Raw genomic sequence first — 22,406 nt, 5'->3', positions numbered from 1 at the left:
GTGTCTTGCCACTTCAACATTCTATTTTCTATATTGAGAATGGTCTGGAAAATCTCAACTTCCCCCAAACAGATGAAGTAAATCAGATTGTTTTGCAAATGATTGTTCCCAGTTGAGAAGGGGTCATCAAAAGTTCTCTCCATGCATGAATGAGTTAGTTTCAATTATCATATTAATGTGACTGTTACAAGCATCACCTTAAGAACTAAACAATTATGGTTTAAGGTCAGGACTAACTTCAATGGCAAGCAAGGCGCAACAAAGCCTATTGAATTCTGGCTTTTTAAAAAGTTAAATGACATTGACTCCAATCATAAAACTTGTATTTGAAAGTGAGAAAAAGTGTTTTCTGCAGGTTTTCCATATTATAATCAGACATTTACTTTACAATTACCACACATTAAGAAATGTATTATTATACAATACATAGACAATCTATGCAGTATTCTAATGGACTTTATAGTGATGTTTCACTGTAATTTAGAACAAGTGCCCAATTTCTCCTTTTCTCTCTCTTCAAGATCTGATATAGGAGGTTATGATCACTATTCTGAGTCAATAATGAAGTGAAGAAGCAGTCTTGTGAATACTATTAAAATATTCTAGTACCAAAAAAGGAAACAGAAGCCCTAGGACTGCTGATTATCACAAGGGTTAACATGCAACCTATGGACACAGATGAAAAAGTGCTGCAGTCTATTGAAATACTGAGTGTATAAATCAAACTCCTACCTTGTTAGAAGGCTTCATTGCTATTGAAATGACAGGATCAGGAACATGAATTGACTCCTAAAATATTTTTTAAAAGAACAGAGAATTCAAATACAATACTGTAGAGGTAGGGGTAGATTAATTTTGATATGTTACTTTCTACAGAAGGACAAACACTGTCAACATTTTTAGGTTAGACAATACATATCTTGGTGGTCTGCTTTAATTAAATATATTAGTAAATAAAGGTGTTCACTTATATCATCCCCTCCCAAAGGAAAAAAAATAAATGTATTTATTAATTGCTTAACACCCTTAAGTTCTTCACTTTCCAGTTTAACATAATCATTACAATCCACATGCTGAGATGGGAAATTCGTATTTACTAATGGCTACAACTGCTATCGCTAGCTTCTGACTAACTTATTCTATTGAATCAAAATGTACAACAATATCTGAAAACAGGGCACCAGATTATTTATATGTTTGATACCTCATTTAATCAATAACCCTGAGAGGTAGATATCATTATCCACAATTTATAAATAAAAGTCACTAAGGCCTTAGGAAGATAAGAAAATAACCTAACCTAGGCCCAGTAGTTAGTACAGGGCAGAGGTGAGCCTAGCCAAGGTTTCAAAGCCTGGGCACTTTCCCACAACTCCAGTTCTTTCATATTACAGATGATAAGTGCTCTTAGAAGGCCTGATCAGCAACACTTAGAAAATATCTCCCTTATGAAAATTCCCTAAAAAGTGTGCAAACTTTGATTTTTTCATAGTGTCTTAAATCAACATAGAAAGCCAGACAGTAAGATATTTTATACCAAAAAACCTAATTTATAAAATCATGACTTCATCATGCATACAGTAACTACCATAGTGATCACAGATTAGAGGAAACAGTTCTTATGTAAATGACTCATTGCAAATTCCTTCATTGCATGACCTGTCCCCCTTTGTACTCGCTTTACTCAATTCAGGAGAGGGATCATTCTCACAAACTAAATGTTATACTGCAGGAGAGCTGTTCTCCTCTAAGGACAAAAAAGGGAAGTGAGTAAAGGGGATTTAGAGTCAGGAACCAAGCACTTCCCTTCAGGGTCCCCTCAATGATGAAATGGGACATGCATACTACAGGGCAGGCTGATGCAGAAAGACAGACTGCTGGGCCTCCCTGGTGGTGCAAAGGTTAAGATGCAATCTGTAAAGCTGTCCGCAGCCTCTGCAGCACGAGTTCGGTCCCTGGCTAGCCAGGGAGCAACCCACATGGCGCAGCAGACCTCTCCTGACTCCCCCATTGCTCCCTTCAGCAGTGTACTTTGGTCAATCTGCCTGGTCTGTTCCCCACTCATCTCTGGTGAATTCTCTAACCACCCCCCGCACCTCTGGCCTGTACCCCAGCTCTTGTGTGCATAAATGAATAAATCTTAAAAAAATAAATAAATAAATAAATAAATAAATAAATGTTAACTTAAAAAAAAAAAAAAAAAAACAGACAGACAGACTGCTTAGGTTCCTGCCTTTGGAGCCTTGTCTGTTATCCCTAAGTCTAGTCTTATTGCTACCATCTGGTCTTGCAATTCTCTACAGGAATGGAGGAAAGGATCTACTCTCTGGCTGCTATGAAGGGGCTAATCCCAATGGGATTAGCCTGATTATGGTAACAGGAACTAGAGGAGGACCCTTAATGGGAAGGTAGGTCTCAGGGAGAGGATTCAGAGCCACACAGTTTAGCTGTAGTGGACCTCTTTCCACCATGCTTAACTTCGAAGGGTCACAGAATTATTTTACCATAAAAACCCAGCTACAACAGCTTAACTAGAACACTTGTTGAACTGATATTCAAAGACCCATGGCCAATCTATACTTAATGCCTGTGGCATCCAATGAAAACTGCTGTGGTTGTTTTACTAAAGTACTAAAAGTACTACAAAAACTTTTGAAACTCTATTGATGAACAGCTTTGAAATGTAAGACTTACCATAGATAGGCCACTACTGTCTTTGTTTGTGAATGTGTCTCCACTAGCACAGTCAATGCCAAACAATGCACAGATGTCTCCCGCAAACACTTGTTCAACATCCTAATAAAGAAATAACACAAAATGATTCTTGCAAATGATACAAATCAGGACATGGTAACTAAAAAGTAATTGCACAATACACACATGTAAAAAATAAACATGGCAGAATCTAACCATGAATTCTACAAAGAATGAGTTAGGTAGAGCCAATACAACACCACCATCAAACATGCTAAGGCGTTTCTTAATCAGTGTCCTACTTAAACCATATATAATCAACAAGATTTTACTATAAATGAAAACTCAGAGCTAATGGAATCATTACTCGGAGGATCTGTAGTACTGACAGAGCAAGGCTGGGTTCAACAATGAGATGTATGTAACAAAGATGTACAAGAAAAACCTGCAGAGGAAGTTGTGAAAAAAAAAGGAGAATGGAGCCCATTGTACTTAAAATCTTAATTTCTAAATTTCGAACAGATGCAAACAGCCAAGAAAACACAGGAAATCTAAGAACAAAGCATTGGTGCCTCTAAGCTTCCTAGTTTTGTCCTTTAATAATGACAGTTCATTCATAACAGCTGTTGCTATACACGTTTCTCTTTAATGGTTACACAGCTGTACAGTTCTCACAGCCTGCTAAGCCTGCTAGCCTGCCCCCTGCTGTCTGCATCACAAATAGCAATGCTCTCTGATTTTGAAAGATTTGCCTATTCATCTTCAGGACAGACAAGTAATGGACACCAAAAAATTGCTGAGGGTCATAATATTTTGCTTAGACTGATAAATTCACCGAGGAATATATCGCTGAACTGAGAAAGAGTGGGAGTAGACGATAACCTCACACTAAATACTCCTGCCAAGGCCTAAGGGCCACAAAAGACAAGGACAGATTCAGAACTAACCTAAGTATATAAGTCATAAACCAAAGCTTATCTCCCAGATCAGATCTTGATTAAGTTTTATATTTTCAGATGGATTCCAGTACCCCCAGTACTCTTCTGGGGGTCTAACAATGGGAATAAAAAGTGCCTGCTTTATAACAGGGCTTTCATAACACCCTGAAAAGTAAATTTACTGAACAATGTAGGAAATAAATTATGAATCTATTACCCTCACTGTTGACAACCATAACATGAAAGTGCTATACTGGAATTATAGCAAACCTAAGTTTAAAAGAAAGAGCTAGAAGTGATTTTCAACTAGAAGTGATTTTCAACTAGAAGTGATTTTCTTGTGGGGCACAAAATGTAAGAAGGTAGTTCAATTTCACCTGCTTTGGAGAAATTTCTGATCTCACCAAATTGACCCTGTACTTGCCTCCATCATGTCAGCATGCATGCGAACCAGCCGCTGTACCCGCACCTTCTTTCCTGTCCTTGTATTATAGATAGTGTCACCCTTCTTCAACTCTCCTTGATAGTTGCGGACATAAGTTAACTGTCCAAATCGACCTGCCTAATGCCAAAAGAATGAAAAATAAGAAAAAAATAATTAGAGAAAAATTTCACGCCTTACCTCAGACTAGTCCCCATCAATTTTAGTAACAGATCTTATCTACATGTTCTGGTTTACTCTCATAAACTACTTTACCATTAGCTTTGAACACACATGGTAGTAAATCTATTTGGCATTATAATCCAAGATGTGCTTCTGTTTCATCCAAAATAAGCCATTAGAAATTGTTTTAAAATAGTTATACGCTAAGGAAATATCCTTTTATCTTCCAATATTATAAGTTCAGTTTAAAACAAAAGATACAGAACAAAAATAAAGTATGATTACTGGAAAGACACCATCATTAGAAATGGTAAGACTGCTATACATCTAAACAAATCCAATAATCATCTGGAAAACTATATAAATAAGAGTTGACTGAATACTAAATGAATAATCAAGGATGAATTCCTCCTGAATACTGACACTAATAGTTGTAAATCATATTCACAATAATTTATAGGTTTAAACACAACAGCTATCAAAATCCCCAGAGGAATTTTGAAACATTTGAGTGATTTAAAAATTATCATTTAGATGAATAAATTTGGTAAAAATAAAAATCTTAGAGTTTCCAGGTAGATGGCAACAGACTCAAGACACCAGACTCACCTCCTCCAAATATTTACAACTAGACTTCAGTAAAACAAAGTCAAAACCCAAGGGAAAAACAGACAACCACAGCATAATAAACAAGGAGCAATGATCTGGTGAAAGGGGATAGGAAAAACTTTAAGTGAACTCTGTTTATAATAATATGGGGGCAGTACAACCCACAAGAAGGAGGGCTGGGGCTTCCCCTGGTGGTGCAATGGTTGAGCGCCCGCAGCCTCTGCAAGCCTCTGCAGCAGCGGTTCATTTCCCGGCTGCCGGCGAGGGTCCCACCAAAAAAAAAAAAAAAAAAAAAGAAAGAAAAAAGTGGTTGTGTTGGCACATGCCTACATCAGGGATTAATGAAAAGTAAAAACTATGAATTTATCAACACCTAGCTGAACATGTAAGAGTTCTGAAGGATTATAAAGCAATGTAACAATGAAAATAGAAGCATCAGATACCTAAATCAATTAACATGGAGGAGGAAGAAGAGAGTAACAATATTGTCCAAGAAAATGAATTGGAAATTAGACTGTTCAAAGGATCACATAAACAGCCATCATATACTAACCTAAGTAGAATTCTCAAACAAAAATTAATGAAACACATAAAACAAGGCCTCCCTAGTGGTGCTGGGTTTAAAGTCTCAGCGCTATCAAGCTATCGCCAGTCACTGCAGCATGAGTTTGATTGCCGGCCAGGGAGCTAACCCACATGGCGCAGCAGACCTCTCTTGTCTTGCCCATTGTTCCCCTCAGCAGTGTATTTCAGTAGAGCCCCTGTTCTGCTTGACACTCTGTCTCTGGTGAATCCTCTCACCCCTCCATGTACACCCCAGCTCTTGTATGCATAAATAAAAAAAATAAATCTTAAAAAAATAAAAAAGACAAACCCCCAAAACCAAAACACACACAAAAGATAACAAAATAGCAATTGAACAGAGGTCTCAATAATCACCTTAAACATAAGTGGCCTGTATCCACCAGTCAAAAGATGTAGAGTGGCTGAATGGGTTTTCAAAACAAAGTCCAACCTTCTGCAGCTTATAAGAAACCCACCTTACCAACGAAGACAAGCATAGGCTTAGAATTAAAGGCTGGAATACAATTATACAAGCAGATAGCAACCAAACAAACTCAGGAACAGATATACTTATATCTGATAATATAGACTTCCAACTAAGAAAGCTAGCAAGAGGTAGAGCTGGACACTGTATTATGATTAATGACTTACTACAATAAGAAATAACACTCATAAATACATCTGCACCAAAATACATAAGACAATTATTAATAGAACTAAAGGGAGATATTGGTAACACAATAATACTAGGGGACTTTAATATCCATTTACGACAATGGATCAAAGACAATAAATAAGAATAAATAGCCTTAAATGGGGAGTTAGAACAAATAGGCCTAAAGTCTAAAAAAAAGACAATTTCCACATACAGTAGGTAAATACATTAGAAAGCAACTTACCTCCAGTTTAAAAGCCAGGCCTACAAATGGGTGGGAACTGTCTCTTTTCGAGTTCATTAAGATTTTGGTTTTCTCTTTTGAGTTACTTAAAAGAAAAGAAATGTAAATGCATGATACAGCATTTGAAATTTGCTATCAGTTTGTTTCATCAAAGAGTATGAGTTGAGAAAAAACACAACTGTTAAATATTTCTGACCTCACTCATAAGTGAAATTTCACTAAAAAAGGCCAATAAGAATAACTCCTCTGGGTAATTCTCAGAGTCAGTTACTACATTGTGAGAAGACCAGAATAGACTGAAAAGAAAAAAAAAAGAATAATGAGCCTGAAAAGGCTTCTTGAAGCTTTTTTTATTTTTAACATAACCAACATATCTGGCCCCAAATAAGGAAATTTTCTCATGTTAAACCTTTATCCATAATAAAACAAAATTCTAACTCACAAATAGGAACTTATAGAATAAGCATTTTTTCTATATGCCAAAACTGTTAACCAAACAAAAAGGTGATATTTTTAAATTATGAAAAAAGGAAAAGGCATAAACACAACCAAATGACAAGAACTATTCTTAAATTCTTTCATAGTACATAAACGTTTAAGTATTTCTGCATAAACTAAGATTCCACTACCAAGACTTACTCCTCTTGATTGAGAATAGCGTAATTGTGGACCTCTGATGGATTTGGGAGGTACTCTAAAACAGCATCTAAAAGAGGCTGAACTCCTTTGTTCTTCAAGGCACTTCCCAAAAGGACAGGAGTAAATGATCTATTTAAAGTAGCTCTTCGAATTGCAAGCTACAAAAGAAAAATATTTAATGGTTAATCTTAAAAACAGCATTTTATGTTTCAGGTCAATTACAAACAAATGAGTGTAATGAGTGAACATCCTGTGGAGTACTGGCTCTAGTAGAGACTAGAAGCAGATCCTCTATAACTTAAGTTCAAAACACACAAAAAAAGTAAAAGAAATACCTGTTTCTTTTTTTAAGCTAGGAAGCAATTTACTATACAACAGCTTTCAATTCTTTCAGAATGTCACTAATTTTCTATTTGGTGCTACACACACGCGCGCGTACACACACACTCAGAGAGAGAGAGAAAGAGAAAACAGACAAATAGAATATATGCTAACAATTGTCTAGAATAAAGGGAAAAGTAATATATACACACCAAAAAAGAAAATCTCTGGAAAGATATGCCAGAAACTATTAACTGGTAACCTGTTTTAGGAAGGGAGCAGAGAACTGAGCAGATGGGATGTGAGATGGGAGATTTTCTTACTGTGCACCTTTGTATACTTTTTATTTGTTTAAACCATATGAAAATAGCCTCTACTGAAAAACATTTAATTAACTAGCTTTCCCCCCTTATATATGGAAGCCAAACAGTATAAAACACTCATAAATTAAGGGTCATGATAGTAACTTGCTCAACAAAAATCCTCAGCACAAGCACCTTCAGTGTCCCACTGGCTCTCCACTGGTGGCCCCACTGGCTAAGCAGGTTTCAGCGTAAGCAGCGCAAATAGACTAACTCTAGCAGCACAAATTGCCACTGCAGAAATACAGAACCACCACACAATTATTTCCAAGTTCCCATGAAAAGGCAGAAAACTAGTTATCCTAAAAATGCTTAAAGCAAAACATTATAACCACAATTTCTAAACATCACAAAGAAAAGCAGAACAGCTGAGCATGATGAAAGGAAGTATAAAGAGACAATAAGCACAGGAGGAAGCAATTACTCTTTGAAATTTGCTTTTGCTATTTATTGCTTGGAGCAGAAGAGGGCACATCTTTAACCATTTAGGCTCCCCTAGGTCAGCAAATATGCAAGGGACATATAAGAATCTTACGCTTACTTTACATCCATAAATAGAAAAAGTGAGTGGTAGGTAGCAAAAAGGAGACATTAAAACTATCCCTCACACATCCTAACAAAAGCTTTCTTTTTCCAAAAATTTCCCTTTTTCTAAGAATTACTTTCACACTTGAAAATCATTGCTTTTCCACTGTCCCTAAATATAATATATCCACCAACAATACAGAAATTATACTCAAATATCCTGTGAAGAAAGATGGAACAGTGCAGGATTAAAACTATGCTTAGAAAGACCTGTTTGCAAGGCTGGCCCCTGGCAGTGATGTGGAAACCAGGGTTTCAGGAGGGCAGCCATCATTTCCAGACAGATACGAATGGTTCCCTACGCCCAGCCATCTACACATATAATGTGGTGTGTGCCAAACACCTGCTTTCCTTCTGGTGTTCTGGAATTTGTGTACATGCTAGGCAGAGGGTTTCAGTGTCTTGGACACTGAGTTTCTAAGGATCTTCCCTGGCAGACATTTCCCAGGTGCTATCTGGAATCAACCAGAGGATTAGGCAGGTTCCATATGATATTCCTGGAAGAGGACTTACACATGGTTTCTTCTGAATGTCACCTCTTATGCCTTTTCCCTTTTTTACTTTGTGTCTTTTCACTCTAATATATCATAGCTGTGAGTGTCACTGAGTCCTAATGAGTCGTGAAACCTGGGAGTGGTCTTGGGGATGCTGACACATTCCCTTCAATAGACAAAAACCTAATTTTCTGTTGTGGATGCTTGACTCTACTCCACGCCTGTACCTTCCTACATGGTAGTTCTTACTCCTTAGAGAGCTAAGGTGCTATAAGTCCTTGGTAAATATGAAGGACTCAAGTTGTAAGATATAAGTAGCTTTGGTTTCAACAGGGCTCTTTCCCTGTACATCTGATCTACTATAAATTTCAAGAGTGCAATGTCTTATATACAACAATTACTTCTCTAGTCCTGCCAAGTGCACTAAGGAACTGAGCAAAATGAGCAACAGGTTTGTTTTCTTAATTATTATGGTAAAACGTAAAATGTACCATTTTAGCTATTTTTAATTGTACAATTCTATGGTGCTAAATACATTTACATTGTTGTGCTACCATTACCACTAGCCATTTCCAGAATTTTCATCATCCCAAACTGAGACTCTGTACCCATTAAAGTCCCCATTTTGCTCTGCCCTCCAGTCTCTAGCAACCACTGTTTTACCTTCTCTCTCTAGGAATTTGACTATTTTGAGTAGCTCATGTATGTGCAATCACATAGCACTGTCCTCTTATGTCTGGCTTCTGTCACTAACCATAACTTCTTCAAAGTTCATCCACATTGTAGCATAAACCAGACTACCATTCCCTTTTAACACCAAATACTTCATTGTATGTAGACTCACACAATATACAAACACACACAAACATCTACATTTTGTTTATCCATTCACCTCCTGAAGGACATTTGGCTTGCTTCTACCTATTGGCTATGGTTAATAGTACTGTTATTACAATGGTCTAAAAATAACTGAGGGCCTCCCCGGTGGCACAGCGGTTGAGCGCTGGGCTGCGAAGCTGCCTGTAGCCTCTGCAGCGCCGGTTCGATCCCTGGCCACCAGCGAAGGTCCCACATGGTGCGCAGACCTCTCCTGCCATGCCCGCTGCTCTCTTCAGCAGTATACTTTGTCAGTCTGCCTGTTCTGCTACCCGCTCTGGCTCTGGTGAATTCTCTCACCCTCCTGCACTTCTGACTGTGCCCAGTGCTTGTATAAATCAATCAATCAATCAATAAATCTTTTTTTAAAAAATTAATAAATAACCGAGTCCCCTGCTTGTAATTCTTCTGGATACATATCCAGAAGTGGAACTGCCATATCATATGGCAGTTCTATGTTTAATTTTCTAAGGAATTTTTTGGGAATGTTGAGAATCTTTTTGTGTGCTTAAAGGCCATTTTTTATCTTCTATGGAGAAATCTATAATAAAAAAAGATCAGTATTAGGCAGGGATCTTTTTTTTATTTTTTATTTCTAAAGAGAAAAACAAGTTTTAAAAAACCATGATGGCTTTCCAAATAGTTCAATAGTATAAGTACCAACATGTAGTCTGTAAACACATAGCAGCCTCGTCTCTTACCCTCTTACTGCTGTAATGTTTACATAATTTTCTTTTTCTTAGTAAGGATATAGCCAAGATGTTGGTGGCTTACATATCTGTTTCTAGAAAAAGCTGTGACTCCTTTACCACTTTAAGATATTACATAACTCACCAATTAAATTTTTAAAATGCATATCAATTATTTCTTGAATTAATTAATTATGCTAAATAAATTAAATCAAGTGTTCATTAATAAAACCCATGCATTAAGCATCATGTCCTCATCCTGTCCCTCTTTTTCTTGTTAATATCAGACTTCATTTGAGAGCACTTGCCTTTAATTCAGAAACTGAAGGGATTTTTTCTTCAAGGAACATTTCACCAAGTTGTTCATCGGAATTGGCAACACATTCTATCAGCTCCTTCCGGTGGTCAGCTGCTGCTGCCCTGAATTCTGCAGGAATTTCCCCATATCGAACAGTTTGACTAAGAAAAGAAACAGTTCATTTGGATTTTTAAGAACATTCAATTAAAACATATACTGTTAACATAAAAGATAATGACTAAGATATTTTAGATGATATATTTGCATTAAAATGATAAATGCGACTTATATATCTTTAACATTCAGACATAACAGTGGTAAAAATACTTTAAACAGGCATAAAAAGCAAATTACTCAAGTGTGTATGATGAATAAATGGAAGAGCCAAGATTCAAAGCCAACCTAACTCCAAAACCCTATTAGCTCGTCAAAATTCTGTTAACCAAGTTAATCAGATTATCAATCTCCAACAAGCAGGATTAAAGACCTGATTACTCTCTTCTACTAATAACAAACTCAGTCATACTATTTTTAACATAGAATAGCTCATTTTGGAAGTAAAAAGATTACTAAATGTAACAGACTCTTCAACTTTGACTCCAGTTCTCCATTCCTCTAGGGGCTGAACAGGTAACAATCACAGATAAAATATACACAACTGAGAAATGGAAAAAACTGGTATCTAAAAAGTTTTCAAAGTATTTCTTTAAAAATGGAAACTAATTTCAAAAATTATTTTTTCTGAAAACACACTCCAAAATTTAAAAAGTCAAAGAAATCAACTGCAAACAAATAGAAATAATTCATATTATCCTAGAGAATGCCCTCCACTGTCTTCAGAGTTTAATCTCATCCTTCCTGGTAAACTACTAGTTCTTAGCCTTTCATGTCAGAATCAACTATGGAGTCCTTTCAAAATATGCATATCCAGTAGTCTAGAGCTGAGGACAAAGCAGTATGTAAACCTACTAAAAAAGACTCTGTCCTCTTGGGCCTTACACTCTAAGGAATGACTGATTAACTGTCATTATTGAGTGGTCACGACAAGTGAGAGAGGTGTTTCCCTCACTGGATAGGCTCATCCTCTATCCCTGACTGTGAGGTAGCTGATGAGGATGAATGACAGTCAACTGAACACAATAGTGCCCTTCACCATGTGTAAATCAGCAACCCTGCTCTACAGCAAAGACCTTTAGGGAAAATGCCAGATCTCTGGGAACATGCTTCAGAAAGAAAGTGCATATGTAACTCCTCACATTATCTAGATCAATACACGTAAATTGTGATGTGCAGATCTACAACACAGCAGTATCTGGGAGCTTTCCCAAAATTTGCAAATTCCAGGCCCCATCCTAGATCCACTGACATAATCTCTGAAGGTGGATCCAGGAATGTATGTTTGAACAAGCTCTCCAGATGATTCTTCTGAATGTCAAGGTTTGGGAGCCACTGGGCAATTAAAGTATTTTGTATGCAAAGGTCACTCAAAAGCTTATTGATAGACCAAATGTCATACAAGTTACCAATTTACTTGCTTCTTGCAATGCCCAAATCACATTTGTACAATTTTAACTGCTTCTGCATATTAATCTTATCTTTGTAAGCCCCATGAAGTAGGCAGAACAAGTATTTTTGATTTCTGTTTTCTGCCCTGCTTTTATCACAATACCCACATATATAGCAGTTGTGCCATAAAAATTTGTAGAATGAGGGCCTCCCTGGTGGCGCAGCGGTTGAGTGCTGGGTTGCGAAGCTGCCTGCAGCCTCTGCAGCGCCGGTTCGATGCCCGGCTGCTCCCCGGCCACCGGAGGAGGGTCCCATGTGGCGTGCAGACCTCTCCTGCCGCCCGCTGCTCCCCTCAGCAATGTACTTCGGTCCTTCTGCCTGCTCTGCTCCCTGCTCTGGCTCGGTGAATTCTCTCACCCCCCCGCACTTCTAACTGTGCCCAGTGCTTATATAAATAAATAAATAAATCTTTAAAAAAATAATTTGTAGAATGAATGAATGAATAGCGAAAAAAGAGATAAGACATTATTAGCCCAAGTTGAAGACTTCCTTCTACCACATCCACATGTCATAAGGAGATATAAATAAATATATTATCTCAAAAGTAACATATTTACCCTTAGAATGAATACTGAGCAAAACAGGAACAGTTACAATTATGAACATTGAAAATCATCATCTTAGAGGATATTCTTCCAGTCACAATTTATTTTAAAGAACTCATCCTATATTTTAAAGAACTCATCCTTTACTTCTCTTTGATCCTTTCAAAAATATACTATTTTAAGAGTATATTTTTATCACTTACCCAAAGTCTCCATCAAAATAAATGGCTCGTTCCTCAATAAGATCTATAACACCCTTAAATGCACCCTCCAAACCAATGGGTAGCTGCACAAATGCTGCATTATGACTAAGTTTAGACCTGGAAAATAAAAATACAAATGTTTACCTCTTTTTCCTCTCCCAATCCCTTTGAAATCCCTTTAAATACAAAAGGAAATCAATAGCATATGTTGTACCACTACTAGGAGTCATCAGCAACAGTCGGGAACAGACTGACAAGCAAACTCACATACTCAGGAAGCCATAATCCCTATTTAGCCAACAAAAAGAATTGTAAAATTAGTGTTTTCCCTCCGAGTCCCAAATACTGTGGATCAGAAACTGAAGGGGGTAATAAGTGCTTGGTCAGGAATTAAAGAATGGCAGGCTAATCATGCCCATATCTTGTTCTTGATGAGCTGACTCTGAAGAAGCTGAGTGCAGCTAAGTGAAGAGGAAGTTCTTAGAGGAAAACCTCCAGAGTAGGCATTAAAGTTGGGCACTCATCAGCAGCCTGTGCCCCAATCAGGCACAACCACTGAACAGCAACCACGCTCATGGCAGGGTTCTCACTCAGGAAATATGTTCCAGCCACCACCTTGCATTCTAGAATGAAAGTGTCATCTATAACTATGGTTCAATAACTAAGAATCACAAGTATTTGAAGAAACCAAGCATTTGAAAGAGATGAAAGCTCAAGAAACAATACTAGGAAGAAAAGAGTTACTAGAAGAAAATAAAGGTCTGAAAATTAGCTCTATTAATAAAGATTATGCAATACAAGAGTACGTATGGAAATTAACTATATAATTGTTGCAATTAAGAAAAAAAAGAACAGGCTAACTTAATAGGAATGCAGGGTATTCCTTCTGCTGAAGGGATAATAATCTTGTCTATCAAGATTAAATTCAAGAATTCTCTCATAACTCAGTGTAAAATGAGGAAACAGAAAATATAGAAAGTATAGAAGAAAAGTTAAGACATGAGATCAGATATAAGAATTCCAAGGTCTATTTAATGGGAGTTACAAAATGAGAAAATAGAGAAAAGGGAGTAGAGCAAAGAACCAAGAAGCCCAACAAATGCTAAAGGGGAATTTTCCTGGAATTCAAAAGACTTTTTTTTTTTTAAAGATTTATTTATTTATTTATGTAAGCACTGGGTACAGTCAGAAGCACGGGAGGTTGAGAGAATTCACCAGAGTCAGAGCGGGGAGCAGAGCAGGCAGAGGGGCCAAGGTACACTGCTGAGGGGAGCAGCGGGCGGCAGGAGAGGTCTGGTACCATGTGGGATCCTTACCCGGTGGCCGGGGAGCAGCCGGGGATCGAACCGGCGCTGCAGAGGCTACGGGCAGCTTCGCAACCCAGCGCTCAACCGCTGCGCCACCGGGAAGGCCCCAAAAGACTTTTTTAATAAGAAAATATTACCAACACCCATGAAAAGAAAATTTTACTCTCGCATTCTCAAATCCATACTCCACCAGAGTGTCCATGCAACACTGCCCTCAAAGTGCTCCCAATGCTACTGACTTGTCCTCAGACACATCACCCTTAGTCTCTCCAGTACCACAAGCTTCACTGTCACATCCATCAGCTCTGCTGTGTGGGGCTTGAGTAGTAACTCTACAACTTCATATATGTCTACAAAAGGTAGAGAGCTAAACACTGACTCTTTTCAAAGGCTGTGTGAAATCTATAGAAAGCAAGTGTTGCCTCTGTCCCAGCAAATATGTCACCATGTGAAAGCAAGGAGACATGGGATACTACCTGTGGAGGATCCTCTAGATTTGTCTAAATAAATACAAAGTATTTTTAAAATCTATTCTAGATTATAACTTTTTCAATTATTGTAAAACAGTATGAACTGACAGATTATTTTCTAAATTCACCTTCAATATCCCTACGAATTTAAACCGTATTTGCTCCATCTACAGAGAAGGTAGTTGATGGGATCATACCACAGAACAAACTACTGGCCTCTGTGTTCCACTTATTCAGTCACATAATTAAATGTTTAAAAGAAAAATAATGTTAAGGATAAAGCTTCATGACACTGATTTAGCTCCTCTTTGGATATAAGGTCTATTATCCAAAAGATCAAACCACTCCTTCCTTTCTAAGGTTCAATACCTCATTTGCTGTAGGGCCCTGGCTGGGTTAGAGCCCATTCGGTCCAGTTTATTAATGAAAGTTAGAAATGGAACGTCGTAGCGCTTCATCTGCCGATTAACAGTCATGGTCTGGCACTGCACCCCTCCAACGGCGCAGAGAACAAGGACTGCTCCATCCAACACTCGGAGGGCCCTTTCAACTTCTATCGTGAAGTCCACATGTCCTACAGGAGACAAAGAGGTGTGTGTGGTCTTAAAGCAGTCTAAATTAAAACGTTTTATCTTTGCTCATTACATAAGTCTTTTAATTAGAAGGCAGATTTCTTAAACCACCATCCTTTCACTCACCATAGGGTCCAGGCCCAACAAGATCACTTCAAAAAAGATTGGGAGCACCAGCATCTTTGTAACATGTGCACAAGAACCTTCCAACTCACTATTTGTACTGTTCTTCAAGGAAAAGACATAGGATAAAATGCTTCTGGCACCAAGACAGTCTTAGGATATCACAGCACAATTTTGAGTATATTTTGATACTCAAAAATGAGTTGGGTCACAATAAATATTTATTTATTTATTTATTTTTAATATGTTTTTCTTCCTTAAGATTTCCTTTTTTTCCCCAAAGATTTATTTATTTAAATAAGAACTGGTGTACAGGCCAGAGGCACGGGAGGGTGAGAGGATTCACCAGAGACAGAGTGGGGAACAGAACAGGCAGATGACCAAACACTGCTGAGGGGAGCAGCGGGCGTGACAGGAGAGTTCTGCTGCGCCATGTGGGTATCTCCCTGGCCAGCCAGGAATCGAACCCGCGCTGCAGAGGCTGCGGACAGCTTCACAGCACTGCACTCAACCCGCTGTGCCACCAGGGAGGCCCCCACAATAAAGATTTAAATGTGGTTTTGTCAAAACAAGCTTGAAAAAATCATGAACTCCACTCACCAGGAGTATCTATAATGTTGATATTGACATCTTTCCACATGGTATAAGTAGCAGCTGACTGAATAGTGATTCCTCTTTGTCTCTCTAGTTCCATGGAATCCATAACAGCACCAACTCCATCTTTACCTTTCACCTAAACACAAACAAAGGGATTTAGAGCTCTCATATTCCACGAAGGAAAGAAATCTTTATTGATGTAGAACCAGAACAGTTAATAGATGCAATTTCAAAAAAGTTGAACCATCAAAGTGCATGTCATGAAATAGAACAGTGACTGGAGGTTTCACAAAACACTTGTTTTACTGCCTTCCCTGGAGCTGCTAACAGCAATGGAGTCTGTTGCAGAGGCAGTCTTGCTTCTCCACACTGTTCCTGCCCCAAAGCCTGACATTCTATAAGCTGACTTTCAGAGAAAGGATCTTTCTCAGCTGTGCTATACAAGGATGCTGAAAGAATTCAACTTTTGAAGCATGCGATTTAACAAAATGACTTTATTTTTTAATTGAGGTAACATTGGTTTACAACACTGTATGTCATTCAAAGGCACAGGATCACACCTTGTTAGATGCATGTCACCAGACCATACCCACCACCAACACACCTCCAGCCCTCCACCACAATCCATGGTCCTCTCTTCCCACTTTCACAAAATAACCTTTATTGGAAGAAATATTTTAAATTGGAGAGCTAAGCTATTTATTGATCAGGTAATTCCTTCAGAGGAGTTAAGATTTTTCTTATTTTTTGTTTGATGAATGCATTTAACTTTTATGTTCAAAATACGTATCATTTTAAGGCCCTGTCCCACCTAATATTACAAATATTTCTCTATATAATAGATTAAAAATTATGTAAATACTATTTAATGTTATGTGTAGGTACATCATATTGACTTAACATTCTTAAGAGACAGCCTACCCAAGTCTCCGCAGTTGATGGTCTCTAGACAGAGTACTGAGAGCAGCATTTCAAGTCAACTTCAACTAACCGCCTGTGGTACAACTTTGATTAAAGAACAAGTTATCATTTCTTTAATCTTTCAGATTGTGTGAAGTTTATTAAATCACAACTGTCAACTAAAATCAAACACTAAATCTGGAATTAACCATGAAGCACAAACCTCATGCATTTTTGCAATTCTGCCAGTGTAGTAAAGCACGCGTTCCGTTAATGTAGTTTTCCCCGAATCAATATGTGCTGAAATTCCAATATTTCGTATTTTTTCATTAGGAATCACCCCTGATGAACACCATCTGCAGGCCTTCCATTTAATCTGAAAAGATGAGAGTTCTGTTCAATGTTCTTTTTCTTTTAAGAAGTAACAATGGCTAATTAGAATGGACATGGGAGATATCTTTCCTCAAAGAATCTAATGGACACAAAACATCTTAGGAAATGGATTAGAAAGGCATAGATAAAAGGACTATCTCAACCTGTAAACAAAGAAGAAACTATCTGCAAGAGAGGGTGGAAAAGGCATTCTTAAAAGTCAATAAATAAATCAGAAAAAAAATCAGTTGAAATACAAGGGGGCATATACTTTACCAATTGTTACAGTTTTGAAAAGACACACTGGGCCGAAAAAATCAGAATGACACAGCTCCCAAACAACTAAGTAGGAAATACAGATTTTAGGTTAAATTTTACTTTGATTTTTTTTTTCCTTAATGTAGTTCACAGGTAGCAAGGGGATGTTTGAGGACTTACACTCTATGTAGTGGGGCTTAGAGCTCCCATACAGTTAAGAGTTAACCTGCACTTTACGAAATCAAGACACAATATAAACCTCTCACTAAAGGACTGCACTTCCAAAATGCACGCAGCCACTTCTGGGGAGAAGGGAAGCAGAAGAACTTGGAAAAGGTGGCTTATTTATTACATGGATTCTGGGAGACAGATGCTCAGGTGGTGATTAACTGCACTGACACCGGACAGCAAACAAGCTTTGCATGAAAGGATAATGCTCAACTCCCACTTGATCCTACCCCACCCGGCGCCCCAAGGCAAAAATAACACCATAATCATCTATGTTATCTGATAAAGAACAAGACCCAAGAAAAGTACTGGGAAGGTTAAGGTTAATCAAATGACCCAGGATGGGCTGAGAGAGGTGACGGTCAGTCAGCCCAAAGACACTGTAGTGAAAATCGCATTAAAAGTACCTAGTCCTGGGCTCGAGTCCTAGAAACACTATCTTTTCAGCAGTCAAGACCTGTACTGCAATCACTTAGCTCGAAGTTCCACAAATAAGAAGCATTACGGGGCCTGTGCAACCTCCCGGCACCGAAACCATGATCCCCAATAACAAGAAACGTGCATGCACCGGGCCGACCGCCCGCACTCGCAGCTCCGGTCAGGAGGGGCCGGGGTAAGGGGGTGAACTCCTGCCGCCCCGAGGCCCACCGCCGACACGCGGGGCTGTGGTGAGGGGTCCTTGCTACCTTCACCGGGAGGGCAATCCCGGTACAGTACCTGCCTCCCCGGCCAGCCCCAGAAGGAAGGGACCCCAGCCAGCGGCCCGCGACCCCGAGCCGCTGCAGCGGCAGCGACCCCCAGCAGCCTCATGATAACTCGGCACAGGCTCGGAGGTCCCGCGGCCCCAGGTCCGCTCTGCAGCCGGCTCTTTGGCGTCAAGCGCTCAAAGTCACGCCGCAAGCTGCACCGGGAACACTTCCGGGGCGAAGGTCGCAAGGGAGGCGAGAGGGAGGAAGTGGAGGAGCGCAGGCCCTCCGAGGGGAACCACGCCCCCGCCGCTCTGGCGCCCCCTGCCGAATGGGAGGAGGAAGTGCAGGCGCTTTGCGGAGCGCAGGATACTGTCATGGCTCCCAGGAAGATGCGACTTTTTTTTTTTTTTTAATATATATATTTTTTTTATTTATACAATAGCTGGGGTACAGGCCAGAGGTGCTGGAGGGTGAGAGGATTCACCAGAGACAGAGTGGGGAGCAGAACAGGCAGACAGACTGAAAGCCCTGCTGAGGGGAGCAGTGGGTGCACCAGGAGAGGTCTGCCGCGCCATGTGAGTATCTCCCTGGCCAGCCGGGAATCGAACCCGCACTGCAGAGGCTGCGGACAGCTTCACAGCACTGTGCTCAACCTGCTGTGCCACCGGGAGGCCCGGAAGATGTGGATTTTCTAGTAGTCGCTTTGCCTACACAGCAGTTGGAGAAATGCTTGTTAAGTGAGAGACAAACTTTTAATCTGTGCTATTAAAAGTATGAAAAAATGATCTATAGGACATAATCTTAAAAGAACATGGAAAAGTAGTGAGCTATTTCGTGCTTTTTAAAAATTTCATGTTGACATCGTTCGATGTTAAACGTCATGACAGTTCCACTCGGATCTCCTAGCGATAACTCGACTTTTGTGTGTCCAAAATGGAATTTCTGATCTTCCTCCCCAATCACTTCATTGATGTCTTCTCCACTTCATTAGTGGAAACTTGCCGAGTTGCCCAGGCCAAAAAATGTGTCACCTTGACACCCGGGCCATATATATATATATAAATTTAAATTTACCTGGTATGAAGATACCCCCCCACACACGTATGTATGTATGTATACCTACATATACACTTCGCAGCACTGCCTTCAGCAAGCGGCCCGATCCCGCCGCTTTCCACCACCACCGCCCCCTCGAAACTACCGTAATCACCTCCAGTGACCCCTGCTCCTGCCCCGCTGCAGAGCGGATTACCGTAATGACTCCCTAAAGATCACCGGCTCTCGTTCCGCTGACACGCACAGGGTTCTCAGCACAACCGCACTACGTCCTTTCCGCTGAAAACAGCCATCCAGTGAATTCGCTGTTAACTCTGTTAGTGTATATTTGAACTTTTCATAACTAAAATTTAAAAACTAAACTCTGAAATATTTACTTTCCCCCACTTTCCTCCAGTCCCTCAGTCTGGAGACTGTAAGGCCCCTGGAGGAGTGGTTCGGTGCAACACCACTACCCAGAAGGTTTTGTTTGGACTCTGTTGTCCACAGTCAGGCTTTGCCCATCCCCAGACGCCAGGACATGCCTCGATTCTTCCCTTTCTTCTCAAATACTATCCATCAGTGAGGTCCCTGACTATCCCTTCTAAAACAGTCAAAATAAGGGGGGGGGGGGTGCAATTGTATGGAGAATATAACCAAAATGAAAATGCATACATTGTGCAAAGATGAAAAAAAGATGTAAGAATTATATAAAATAAAATTTTAAATAAAAAAATAAAACAGCAAGTTCCTCCCTTTCTATCTTCTCACTAGCTTCATTTCCCTTAGAGCATTTTCTTAGATGTATTTAGACATCGTACCTATTTATTGTCTGACATTCCCAATGGATTATAAATTTCATGAGGACAGTGATTTTGTTTTGTTAATTGCTGTAATGTCTTGCATGTGCTAGGTGTTCATAAACATTTGTTTAAAAAAATGAATGAGAGCAAATGAATAGAAATCAGAAGGTCACAGAGGCTCAATGATGAATTTCGAATTTACTTTTTGTATATCATACATGTATTAATTTGCAATAAAGAATTTGTAAGCTGCTTTGATGAATACATCCATTAATGCTGAGTATAACTTCAAGTTTCAGGAAAATTTCAAAAGTGGCGAGGAGCCTATGTATGCAACTTGGCCTAACTGTCACAGTCACAGTCATCAAATTGTTTATAACCTTGCATTCTCAAAAGACTCAAGGTTCTAGAGAGATCAAATGGCTTTCCTTACAGAGAAAAACAGTAAGTGAACCACAAGCTACAGAGAACCTTCTTTGGCACATGATAAAGCTAACTTTAGCATGATGGTAAAAATAAATTCTAAAAAAAATCAAAACTCATCATCATCATATGAACGTAAAGAATTGGCATCTCACATTTTGTAAATCTCTTCCATGTAGGAATCATAGAGGCATTAGAAAAAATATATTCAATTTTTATTTGCTTTCCATGATAAAGAAATTTGGAAGAAAAAGTCTGAAGTTAGACACATTAGTGATCAATGTGTTTTCATACTGGAATATAATGATTTAAGTTATCAGTGTAATTGAACTAGGCAAAAGGAGAATAGCTAGTATCTACTCTTTAAAGACTTTGCTCTGTGAATTGAATTTATGCAAAGATGTTATTTAAAATTTATGCCTTTTGACAATTTCCTGCTGTTATCAATATACTAAGAAGTATGCATAAGAGCAAAATTTAACTTCTTTCATGCATGCTCAATTACTTTCACTTATAAAAATGAATTCACATTGCATCTAATTTTACTGTAAAATAAAATACAGTATAGTAAAATAACAGGCTTTGTATAGTAAAATAATAGGCTATGATATAGAATATTAGAAGATAAGCACAATCATGTAACTGCTTCCTAAGTTAAAAGAGAAAAATACTTACAGAGTGATAGTGAATTTCCTGTTCAGCCTCTCCCCTTAATAGAAACAGTTCTTAAAGAACAAAGACTTAACTCAAGGGTTAAAATTTTCTATTTCCATAAACTTCAACCCTTTTCAAAATAGAACAATGCTTGAACTCTAAAATTAAAATGCTATTGCTGATTTTTAAATGATATAATTACAAAAGGGAACAAGTGAATTTTTAAGGACTTTGTTCAAACACACACACATCACCTGTCTGCGAAATTTTGAGACAATCAATCATTCAGGTTACAGAATACCAAAGGTACTTTCTAAATGTCACAGAAAGGCTGAACAGAGTTTCTCCAAGGGCACTCCAACTTTAGAATGTTAACCTTGGAGATAGATTAAGCTGTTTGTGGGAAAGGAGAGCAGGAAAATACTAACTTAAAAAGTTAAAGAAAGGTCAATATAAAGTCTGATAAATGTTAAGAATGTAATATGGGATAAAAAGAATATACTGTATAGAGAAATTATAAGAAGAAAACTCATGCATGCTAGCAAGTTAAAATCTCTCTGTGAAAATAAGTAATAATCTCTTTGATTATTCATGTTTTTTAATCAAAATAACTAAAATCTCATAAAATAGTACCAATTTAATTTTGCTTTATTTTCCTTTAAAGTTTCAAACTAGCAGGCTACACAGTGTACTATTAAATTGAGATAAATTATTTAGACCTCTATTAACATTCACTCTAGTACAATTTTAGAGAAAAATCAGACTTTTTAAACATTTTCCCTTCTTATAACTAATTATAAATGACAGAACTAGTTCTACATTCATTCTTGAATATGAGAATATATATTTAACAGAAAAATGGGGAAATTAAATCAGTGAAAATGAGCATGTTTTACAGTAAAGAGTTTTATAGAATGTCTAAAAATTTATTTGCATTGTTTTAAAACAAGGTTTTATTACTAAAGCAAGGATAATATAAAACTAGCACTTCCAAGAACATTCAGATATCAGAAGGAAGTTGCTAATAAGTACAGTAGTGATTTAACAAGAGATTGGTCTTATGTGTATTACCCAGCACCATTACTTTCT

General features: G+C 38.3%; 1 protein-coding gene across 1 annotated transcript in view; it reads right to left on the bottom strand.

The window, feature by feature from the left end:
- GFM1 (G elongation factor mitochondrial 1) overlaps positions 1 to 18,523 on the bottom strand; it is a gene marked incomplete at both ends in the record, with an annotated part of 37,286 nt that extends 18,763 nt beyond the window's left edge. The window contains 11 exons of the mRNA XM_084231689.1: positions 733 to 789; positions 2,695 to 2,796; positions 4,057 to 4,194; positions 6,309 to 6,393; positions 6,948 to 7,105; positions 10,583 to 10,733; positions 12,887 to 13,003; positions 15,033 to 15,237; positions 15,959 to 16,091; positions 17,079 to 17,231; positions 18,431 to 18,523. Coding sequence (XP_084087815.1) covers positions 733 to 789; positions 2,695 to 2,796; positions 4,057 to 4,194; positions 6,309 to 6,393; positions 6,948 to 7,105; positions 10,583 to 10,733; positions 12,887 to 13,003; positions 15,033 to 15,237; positions 15,959 to 16,091; positions 17,079 to 17,231; positions 18,431 to 18,523 — 1,392 coding nt within the window. The remainder of the gene's footprint in view (positions 1 to 732; positions 790 to 2,694; positions 2,797 to 4,056; positions 4,195 to 6,308; positions 6,394 to 6,947; positions 7,106 to 10,582; positions 10,734 to 12,886; positions 13,004 to 15,032; positions 15,238 to 15,958; positions 16,092 to 17,078; positions 17,232 to 18,430) is intronic.
- Between the last annotated feature and the right edge of the window lie 3,883 nt (positions 18,524 to 22,406).

Source organism: Talpa europaea (assembly GCF_964194135.1).
Source record: "Talpa europaea genome assembly, chromosome: 4".
Lineage (NCBI taxonomy): Eukaryota > Metazoa > Chordata > Mammalia > Eulipotyphla > Talpidae > Talpa > Talpa europaea.
Note: the sequence above shows the minus strand (reverse complement) of the source record. Positions and strands in the feature narration are given on the sequence as shown.